Source organism: Eubalaena glacialis, chromosome 12, assembly GCF_028564815.1.
Source record: "Eubalaena glacialis isolate mEubGla1 chromosome 12, mEubGla1.1.hap2.+ XY, whole genome shotgun sequence".
NCBI lineage: Eukaryota > Metazoa > Chordata > Mammalia > Artiodactyla > Balaenidae > Eubalaena > Eubalaena glacialis.
The window spans coordinates 93,146,901-93,158,501 of NC_083727.1; the positions used below are offsets into that span (position 1 = coordinate 93,146,901).

At 39.5% G+C, this 11,601-nt stretch overlaps 1 protein-coding gene across 1 annotated transcript in view; it reads left to right on the plus strand.

Moving 5' to 3' along the window:
- ADGRB3 (adhesion G protein-coupled receptor B3) overlaps window positions 1–11,601 on the plus strand; it is a 785,278-nt gene that overhangs the window by 772,230 nt on the left and 1,447 nt on the right. The window contains exon 30 of the mRNA XM_061207676.1: window positions 6,069–6,173. Coding sequence (XP_061063659.1) covers window positions 6,069–6,173 — 105 coding nt within the window. The remainder of the gene's footprint in view (window positions 1–6,068; window positions 6,174–11,601) is intronic.

Genomic DNA, 11,601 nt, shown 5'->3' on the forward strand with positions numbered 1-11,601 from the left:
GGCAATGGTGGTGGGCAGCAGGCACAAGACAGCACCGATCCAGGGTGATCACGAACTATCTTTGTGGGGACTTAATTTTATTGGAAGATTTGGGAGAACATAGTCAAGTAAGATAAAATGTTATTTTATACTGATGTGAACACAGCTAAGCTATGACATAGAAGATAAAATTTAAATTAATTTCTAAATATCAATAGAAAGCATACGATTTCTTAGAAATGTCCTTTTCATAAAAGGCCCCTTCCTGTTTTGTCCCCGACCCCCAGCAGTGGGTACATTTTGTTAGGCAATGTGCACATTTTGGGAGGAAAAATTTGAGCACTGCAAACTTGGCTATATCCATCTCTTGTAGCTTCCTCAATTTAAACTGTTGCAAAATTATTTATTTGTAGCCAAGTATACTCTTGAGTGACAGTGACTATATATATATATATATATATATATATACACACACACCTTATTCAGTCTTTTCAGACCTTTTGTCTGGTTTCTTTTAAGCCCTGAGTACATATTTATTCAAATAGAAACATGTTTGAAATGTAAATAGACACTGTAATGTCAGACAGTTCAAATGGCTGCAGGTTCTGTCTTATGGATACATTGCGACTCTGGCCAAAGAAAAGTACATAAATCATCCCCTTCCCACAATGTGGCTTTGATTTGATAGTCAACCTTAATTCCTGCAGTGTCTCTTGCTTCCTTGACATGGGTTTTCACATCACTGCAGACTAGTATTCAACAGCCCACTCTGGATTGAAGACTGTAAAGCAGTGAGACGAGGAGAGATAAACCTAGTTTTATATGAGTAAATATGGACATTGGCAGCATAGCTATATAAACGCCTAACACTGAAAAGGTAATTCCGGCCAAGTGGTTTCTAATTCCTAACAACACATGATTTCCCAGCCCCATAATCTAAAGTTTATAGCCGGGAGATTCTCCAATTTTTTCTAGCAATTTCTTTCCATTTCTAAAAGTTTATATATAGTAAAGCCTATTTTATCTGTAATTCAGACTTAAAGAGGTTCCAACTCTATGATTCAAGACTCTGAATTTGGAAGAGAAAATCTTCAGTTTGTTTCAAACCACCTGCAGGCCCTTCATAAGACACTTGTACGGGAAATAAGGGAGCACAAGAGGACCAGAACAGGGAGGGAGGCTTTTTGTCTGGGGCCAATAAAATGAGTCTTCCCTCCAGTGGGGAGACCTCTTGAATAGAAGGAGAGGGGGCAAGACTGATGATGGCCTTCCAAGGCCTATGTATCTATGTATCTATGACGTCGCATTCATTTAATTTATTCCATACCCATCTGCCGAGCACTGTGCCAGGTGTCACGGATGCAAAGTCACTGCCCACGAGGTGTTCAGAGACAAAATAAGGAGACCAGAATTGCAGTACTGTGGGACCATTGCAGGGTGATCAATATCCACAGAGTTCATGGGCTCTCTACAGAAGGCCCCTCACCCACCCTGGACTGTTTCGTCTCCTTTTCCATCAGAAAAAATGAGATGGCATAATCACAGACTTGAATGGTCTGATAAAGGATGCTCCCTGAATCTGCGGGGTCCATCTAAGACAGCAAGCAGCATGCAGAGAGAATTCACTTGGATTCAGAATGGATTCCAACCTCCCACCACCTGTGTGAGCTGGGAGCTTTACCCGCCTCTCAAGCTAAGTCTCCTAATCAGTCAAGTGAGATAGGGACCACCACCTCCCAGGGTTATTGTGAGGATTGGGAAAGATAATAATGGCTACTCTGGCTCTTACCTGTGTGCTCCAGTGATGTGATTTATAGCCCTTTTTAAGTCTTCAAAACAATCTTACAAGGTTATTCTGACTACTGAAACTGTGGCTAAAGGGAGGTTGAGTTTTGGGCCTCTTACCACACAACTTGAAAGCCATGGAAGTAAGATCGAAATCCAAGTTTGTCCAGACCTAGAGCTGTTAGATTTGATACGTCCCAAGTATTTAATCAAGGAGATTGTCTGGGATGTAATAGGAGCTCAAGACATGAAGTTTATTCACATCCTAATTTTTCTCAAATATCTGAAATTTCATGAAAGTGCTTTACAGTGTATCACTTTTTCTCTAATTTCAACAATTAAAAGGCTGCCAAGACTGCCTCCCTTGAATTACAAAGATATAAAATAAAAGATAAGAGTTCTATGAAAAAAGCTATTCGGGAGACACTACTTTTGTGCAGTTAGGTGGCTGGTCTTCTTGGGATGGAACTTCAATACAGCTTTGAAAAAGGCTGAGTGATAATAATCTGAGTGCAAGGGAGCATTGCCAAGCATTTATCTTTATTGCAAAAGATGCCTGTAATATTTGAAAGGCGTTATCACTGAAGGAACCTGAATTTTATATGTATTGCCGATTAGAATGTATTTGATTGCTTAAATAGAAAATCCATGAGAGTTACAGTTTTGTCGCAGAAGTCAATTTCTTTGAGACACAGGATGTTTAGGTCACAAAAGAAAGAAAAAGGTAAACAGATAAACACTAAGGTCTGTAAAAATCCAAAAAGAGCCATCAAAATGAACCAGTAAGATCTATAAGCATGAAAACTTCTAAGTAGGTGAGCAAGATGATCAAAGGCATGACTGCTTCAAATAAGTAATTATTTAGGCAAGTAAATAAATCAAGGGAAACCCTTATTATTTGTGACAACTAAAACTGCAGCTTAAGTTTTTATCCCAGAACATTACTGGAATAGAAACCATCCAATATTCACTGTGATGCTGGCTTTCTTGTCAATGGAACCTTCCCCACTAAGAAAAGCAAAAAGATGTACTTGAGTTTATGAACAAGACAGAATCATGCATGGAAGGTCAAACTGGGCCCATGACAGATATGTGAGCTATCCCTTGGCAACCCTAATGTGACACTCCTCTCAGAACCAGCAGGCCATCATTGCTATGGTGCTTTCTGGCTGTGCTAAGATGGCAGTTTCAAATTAGAATGATTATCTGGCATGAGGATGTTTCTAGATAGGAAGGGCCCTGTATTTTAGCATCTAAATTTTTCATTTGTCTTTATATTCATTTCAGGGTCCTTGAGCTTTATTGTTCAGAGTAGCTTTCATGAACTTACGGAGAACACTGCAAACTGCTTTTTGGTTATATCATAGTGGTATCCACCATATACATTTCTGAGAATGTCTTAACAATCCAACTCCTCAAAATAAAATCCACTTGGTTCAGAATCAGGCACTGCCCATTCAATCAGGATATGATTTAAAAACTCCTATCAGTTAATGTGTTCTCATTTCCATGGGATATATTTGACACTTTGTTTGCTTCATTAAACATGCTTTACCCATCAGAGATATTTGGTTACAAGAGACAGAGAGTGACTTTGACTGACAGACAAAAGAGAACTTTGTTGGAAGGATATGGAAAAACTCACCTCTTGGCAGGGGACGGTAAAGACCTTGATGGACAGTTCCCCAGTGCAAAGTCGGGACCCTCTGATGAAATAAAAGATAAATGGAAGACGACACAGCAAACTCACCGCAGGGCCACTTTAGAGCAGGCGTGCTGTGCCAGTAGTATCAACCATCTTAGAAGAAAATAAGTCCATCTCTTTGGAAAGGAATGATCTCCTTGAGGAAAGGGGATTTGGGCATAAGATTAAAAGTTGTACTAGGAATTCTCTGCATTTTATAAAATGGAAGAAAGAGAACAAACACGATGCAGGAATAACTGATTTGAGAATTTGCAACTTAAAAAAGTATATGTAAAGATTGGGGAACTGACCTCACTTGGATTTCTCTTAGCAAATTTCCCTGTCACTTACTGCTATAACAGCACCGCTTGTTTTCCTTACCACAGTCTAATTTAACTTGCATTTGAGTTATTATGTGATTAATACCTACGTCCTCCATTACACCTCAAACTATAAAAGGGCAGGGACTCTACCAGATTTTGCACACCATTGTTACTCCCCCATTTAGCTCAATATGTGATGTCATGAATATGTATTAACTGACAGAATGAAATATCGTTAGAGAAATGTCAGTACTATGACATCACTCTACTGCACCCTAGCACAAAGTAACTGTGTGGTTAGACTCGTTATCATGAAAAACACTATTTGTAAGTTAGAGCCAGAGTCAATATTCTGATGACTATAGTTTTGTTTTGTTTTGTTTTTTTAAAACATTCCCCCCCTTCTCCACCCCAAGTTCCCTGAAAGTCATCAGACCCACCCATCCCCACCCCACCGTCAGAGTCTGGCTCCTGCAAAAAAAAAAAAAAAAAAGCATTCCTTGTAACACAAATTCATATTTTAGTCAGTGTCTTAGGATCTGGTGCTGCTGGAAATATTTGCCTCCCTAAGGACAGAATGTACTGCATTGTTTGCCAACTACTTGGTCCTCAATATCTCTCCATCATGTTGCTTATGCAAATCCCCCTCTCATCAGTCCCCATCAGCTATCACTAGTCAAGTTACGTTTGCCTGGTGTTTCTCTGTAAACCCTGCAAATCTGTTTCTTGTACTCTCCCCAGAACTGCAGGGAAGTTAATCACTCTGTAGCCGGGTGCTGTGTTTCATGCTCCTGTCACCACTGATGGTGCCATGTTCCCACCCTCCCCACCTGATTCATCAACAGCGAGCTCCTAGAGCTCAGAGGAGCCAGGGTGGAAATAATCCAGTAGAGCAAGACTTAAAATGGCAGAATTCTCTCTTATGAAAGTAGGCTAGTGAAAATAGAAGAATTACCTAAACAAAGTATTGCCTAAACACAGATTCATTAAATATAGGAAATTGAATTGGCATAAGAGAGAAGAAGTCTTTTTAAGATATGTTAAAAGTGCCATTTGCATTTTTCTTTTGCCATTTTTGTTCTCAAGGAGATAAAGTGTTCTGCGCAAATGTCTTTTGAGAAGAAAATTGGGCATTATAGATCTTCCTCCAAAGATATATTTCTTTTTTCAAAACAAATCCTGACTTTTGAAAATATTTGGTAATTAAAACAATAGACCAAATGTTCAAATCCTAACTCAGGCATGAATATAGTATACCCATGCAATCCACAAGACCAAATGGTGAGTTATGAATCACATGCTTAAAAAAACTATAAAATCTTACACAAACATGAAGGCATAATCTTGGAGAAGCACCAAAACATTGAAATTTTTAACTTTTAAAAATCACAGTAGAGGAAGGTATTTTGTCCTTTACACTTGTAAATACAGGGGATTTATTATCTAACTCTTCTTTGTTAGTGCTCTTTTAAATGCTCTGTAACAGAAAAAGATTCAGCTCATGATATTATACCTACCCCAAGGTCATTTTTTATTTCTGACTCTATTTGTTGAGTTATGATGAAGTTGGAAGAAGTATATCACCAGGGATGAAGAATATCAATATATTTGTATCTGTGGTTGTAGAAGCTCATCAACCACACAATTTATGCTCTGAATTCTAAGTGTTAAGATTCTGTACCATTTTGTAAACAAATATGTGAAACCTATGGGTCAGATTTTCCTTCTGCGAAGCTCAATCACTATTCACAGGGAAAGTGTAAGATTTTAGATCTCACATTATATTTCAGACACTTTAGTGCTTTGAGTCAGCCTTAAATGGCAGGCCCTGGGATTTTGCTTCCCCTTTAGTACAGCCAGCTAAGATTTTAGTGTTTATAGAAATCAAACATAAAAATGTAATATCTCCCATGACAAACACTGAGAGACTGTGGTGCTTTACAAGTCAAAATTTTTAAACTTTTTTTTTTATATTGTAACAATTTTTGTAAAACAGCTTTAACTTTGAATGATGAAAATCTTACACAGGAATGACTGCTATATTTTTAATGCACCCACAGGAGAAAACTGTTTTTTGGTAATCTTGTAAATGGAAGAAATAGCCAATTCTTCATGTTCCAGAAGTGCTGACCATAAGACAAGGATTTGGTGCAAACCATTTGCATTTGTGGCATCTCCTGGGACCTTCTAGTTCCTGCAAAACTTGATTTCCCTTATTAGCGTAGCAAAATACTAAATCTCTTCTTTTAATGCATAAATCAGATTAGAAATGAGAGCCATCTTACTCTCTTTTGCAGAAGGTCATGCATACAAGGAAGAGGCATATGGAACTGTTTCAGGAACTCAATCAGAAATTTCAAACTTTGGACAGATTTCGGGATATACCAAATACAAGCAGTCTGGTGAGTATGCTTTACTTCATCGGCGCCTGATGCCACAATAAAGATGCATCATGTCAGCTGTCACCCCTGCCTTCGGGAAGCTCCCAGTTGTCTTGGGAACACAAGAGTGGCAAACTGAAAACTAAGTAATAATCCCCCGAAGGTGCTTTGAAATGTACTAAGAGGCAAATTAAGAATGACAGAGTCTTTAAGGTTTTTATTCATATTTCAAATGTTCTCAATTATAAGGTCTAATTGGAACTAGTTATATATCAAAAATGTGCTGGATTCACCTGGACCTTTTATCATCAGAGTTAAAAGTCAGTTAATTCAAATTTCCAAGTAGTTGACTAAATATTTTCATTTGAATGCCTGGCATTTTAAGGTCATTAAATGTAATATATATAGCCTATATAATATAGATAGATAATATATATTATAAATATATAACATATAAATAACATATATATATCTGTCTCTCTCTCTCTCTCTCTCTCTGTCTATATATATATATATATATATATATATATATAGACAGAGAGAGAGAGAGAGAGAGAGAGAGAGAGAGAGAGAATTGCTACCAAAAACTAGAGTGGTGGGTTTTGTCTACCAGAGTTTCAGGATACACATCAGCACTGGGGGCTTTGATTGTTGATTGCGGCCATTCTCTTCACTCATTCCCACTACTATAATGCTAGCATAGGATGTAATCAAATAAAATGATGTTTTGCAGCTACTATGTGCATGGCACAATCAAAGCTCCAGAGAAGGCTATATCATTATTCGTGAGAGCACTGGAGCAGGCATCCAGAAATCAGTATGATGCTTCAACAAGATATTTCAGTTTTATGATGGTGCAAAAGCAATATGCATTCAGTAGAAGTTGTACTTTGAATTTTGAATTTTGGTCTTTTCCCAGGCTAGTGAGATGTGGTCCAGTACTCTCTCGTGATGCTGGACAGGGGCAGAGATCCACAGCCCCCACTCAGCCCCAAGATCACGAGGGTGAACAACCGATACACTGACAACCGTTCTGTACCCAGACAACCATTCTGTTTTTCACTTTCAGTGCAGTATTCCATAAATTATGTGAGATAGTCAACACTTTATTATAAAACAGGCTTTGTGTTAGATGATTTCGTCCAACTATAGGCTGATGTAAGTGCCTCAGCACCTTTAAGGTGGGCTGGGCTAAGCTATGATGGTCAGTAGGTTAGGTGTATTGAATGCATTTCGACTTATGATATTTTCAACTTATGATGGGTTTAATGGGACGTAACCCCGTCATAAGTTGAGGAAGATCTGTAGAAGAAAGCTCAAGCAAGAGCTATCTGCTTGAGCTTTCTAGCAGATAGTTAGCTTCTGCTAAGAACTCGAGAGCTCAAGAACGATCTTGAGCAAGTTACAAAGCTCAATTTCTGAACCTCAATTTTCTCCTTCTAATTTGGGCATAGAAAAACAGTCATTAGTAATACGCTTCCTTCGATCCTCGCACTTTCCAAAGCGGGTGGGACCCTGAGATGCTACAAGCTGAGACTCAGCTCTGAGAGCTGGAGCTGGGACAGCCGTCTGACTCCACGCTTCTCCTCTCCAAGCGTGGCACTCCTTCTTTGCCTCACACTTTTGCAGGCCCTGGCTGGACCTACTCCTCCCAACCTCTGGCGTTCTGAAATACATGTCACTCTAAGGTATTTTGGGTCACTTTCTAATGCTAGTGATTCTTTCATACGTGTATGGGTCTTAATCCTGGCTTCCTGATTAGTATCATTAGCTTATCAACAGCAAGAATTTATGTCTTTGTGTTTTTCTTGTATTCTTCTCAGTACTAAGTATGATGCTGGTCATGCATGGTAAGTTACCAGTAAACGACCGCTCTTGATTTCTTGCATGTCTAATAGTTTAATCTGCATTTGTTAAATGAAGGTTATCAGAAATATATACACTTTAACTCTTCATTGGTCTCTAAAGAGTTTGTGTATATCAGTCTATTTTCCTCCATACAGCAGGAATCATATGTTATGTGGAATCATCAACACAACACTAGGCATAGAGAAAACACTTATACGTAGGGCGTGATTCTTTCTCATCTATGCCCCCCCCACCCCAAATATTAAGCTGTCAATTTTTAGTTAGCAGGAAAATGAAAATTGCACCATTGAGATTAGACCTAAACTTAATAGCTGCTCATTTTGAAATGTTGAAAGCTAACATCGAAATAAATTGAAGAAACTTCATTTTGTTTTTTGTTTTTTTTAAGAGAAGGTTATGTTTACCAATCCAGAAGCCTTAGGCAACAGATGCAGCTGGCTGTCTGCTATAATATGACTATAATTTCCCCTTGTATGGTCTGGGTATTAAATCATTAATGGCACAAATATCTGTATCTCAGTTTCCTGACAACCAAAATAGTCTACTAATTACAGCACATCTCTGCAGCAGGCGCCTGCCTTTTCTAGAAAGGATTTATAAATATTTATCATTTGGGAGGTTAGGAGTGGGGAGGATAGTTGTCATTGCTGCTTCACCGTTGTCCTAAATACATGAGAACAGAGAAGAAAATCCGTATTCAGTTCTGATTAATAAGGAACGTGTGAGTGAGTTCGCCATCCTTAATTCAGTCGTATAATTCATAGTGGCACATTGCTAATGGAACAGTGCATAATTGGGTGGAGAAAGGCATTTTCAAAACACACACCTCAGTAAAGTCTGTTTCATCTTTTTTTCCGGCTCCTAACTCACAGCACCTGCCTGGCACCTGCAAATGATGGTAATTATGTAGAATGTGGGGAATCAAAGGGAAACCAAAAGACCATTAAGTCCGTCTCCCTGCTCCAGCCCAGACAGCACCTGAATCCCTACAAGGGGTAGACATTGTTAACAACCCTTCCCTGTGAGTGTCTCCATCAGGATCTCACCCCCGCAAGGAGCAGCTCCAAATTCTCCCTCTTTTAGAATGTAAAATAAACACATTCTCTTTCACTTTGTCCCCACGATCGGTAGACTGGAAGATGGAAGGAAAGAAAGAAGAGAGGGAGGGAAGAAAAGGTGAAGGGAAGGAGGGAAAGAGGAAAGGATGGAAGCGGGAGGGACTTACCAGTCTGCCCGACCCTCAACCCCGGCTGGGAACTGCAGGAAACACGCAGGCAGCCCAGGCCACGTTTCCAGTGGCTCTGAATTCTCATATTCCATTAATGTTCTCTATTTATACAGCCTAAGACCACATTCGCATTTTTGGAAGCCTCACGCATGTTGGCTTATACTAAGTTTATAATTGATTAGGCCTTTATCACACATGCTTCAGTTTAAGTACATCGCCTCTGTTCTATACTTGAGCTCAAAAAGCAAACCTACCAACGTAAAACAGTTACATCAAGTCAGGAACTTGTACCAACTCAGATTGAATTTTATATCAGCATTTAGGCCTCCACTGAAAGCTTTCCTGGCCTGGGTGGCTCTCCCTGTGGAATTCAGTGATCCCCATGGGCTGTTCCAAGGTTGATCGTTCCTTGGACCGTTGAACAGTTTACACTTGCCGTGTGAGAATCCATCCACCCCAAGCACAGAGGAAGATGGGTGGCCCGTGGGCACCAGCCCCCTCACTCCCTGGGGCTCCTGTTCCCACCCTGATTGCTGGGTGTGGTGGTTCTTCTCCACTCAAGGGTGTCCACACACTTGGGAACAGTGGTCAGAACTACAGCTCAGCAGGGAGTACTATGGGATGCCAGAGGAGATGAACCACATTAACTAATTTATTACCCACTAATAGAAGCTCTCGGAAATTCGATCAGTCCCGTACTGGCAATAATACTCTTTGAAATTAGAACCTAGACATCCTGACAGAGTTTAAAATGGGCCTTTTTAGTTCCTGTATCCACGGTGCTTGATCTTTAAAATATAAAAGGAAAATCACACTTGTTCCAAACATAATGAAACCTTTATTTTTAAAGCCAGTGAACTAACACTTTACATATCTTGAATCCGTTTAGGATTGAACTTATTCAACTTTCTGTCAAACCTAGGATTCCCAGAAAGGTCCTTGAGACAGCCTTCCTCCAAGATGGATAAATCCACCCCATGGCTTTCCACTGATGACTGATGGCTCAGATACCTGTAGTGCCCCCTAAGGTCCAACCATTCTTCATTGCCTACAAAATAAATTCCAAATTGGGAAGTAGCCTGGCAGGCGAAGCCCCTTATGATCTGGCTTTCAGTTTACCTTTGCCTGTTTTTTTCTGATATTCTTTTTCACTCCAGCTAAAATGAATTGGCACTGTTCTGAGATGTCCCATCTCCACGCTCTCTGGATTTGTACTTCTTGGTACACGTGCCTTTCCAGCCACCCGATCTCCAGCCACACATGTCTTAATGACAAAGCCCATTCTTCTATGCCAGCCTTAATGTCGCTTTTCTCAGAAAGTTCTCTGTGCTCCACAAAGGGAAGCCGTATTTCCACCCTCCGAACTCCCTCAGCACTTTTTCCGGATCGTAGATGTGGATATAACTGTATATTTTATACCTTCATTTAACTATAGACACCTTTATGATATGTATGATTACTATCTAGTGAGCGTTTATTCAAATCAGGCATCGTACTAAGCCCCTCCATGTTTTTTATCTTTGCAGCCTCACAAAGTAGGTAATGAGCTGCACCTTTGGCCAACTCCTTTGGCCCAAAAGACAAAGCATATCTCTCTTTTGCAAATAATAAAGTTGAGATTCAGAGAAACGGTGTAAATTGTTCAAGGTCACATTCATATGGAATGGAGTAACTGGAATTTGGACCTGTGTGTATTGGGCTTTAAATCTATGCTCCCTGGTGGACCATGTGCTTTTCACCAAGTGATTTATCACCTTACTCTCCCTAGCACCTAATATGATGCCAGCACAGAGCAGCTGATAAATAAACATGGGTTGAAGGGAAGCAAGGAAGGAGAGAGGGAAAGAAAAGAGGGAGAGAGAGAAAAGGGGAGAGTTACAAGACTATATAGTTCATGAGACTTTAGGGTATTAGACTAAATCAGAATTAATCCACTGTACATATCCCCAAAGTTAACTTTTTATTAAATCTTTACCTATTAGCTATTTTTTTTCTTGTGTGTCATCATGATTAAGGCTAATAAGTGCTGAAAACATCTAATGTATTGAGAATTTTAATAACGTAATTTCTAGTTATAAGTATTTCTGTAAGTCGCCTCTTTTGCCTATCCCAACCAGAGAATGATTTTTAATATACTGAATGGAATCCAAATAATTATTCAAGTACCTGTTTTATGTTCCCCCTGCTAATAGATTGTAGTCAGTTGAAGGCCAGAATTTGTGGGGGGATGAGGGGGGGAAGGGAGAGGGAGTAAAGGACACATTTAACAACCATAGTTGTTTTAGCTTAAGTTTTTTCTAAGGAGATTTCAGTCATGATTTCCTTCTTGTTCTTTGATGTTATTCAGCTTAG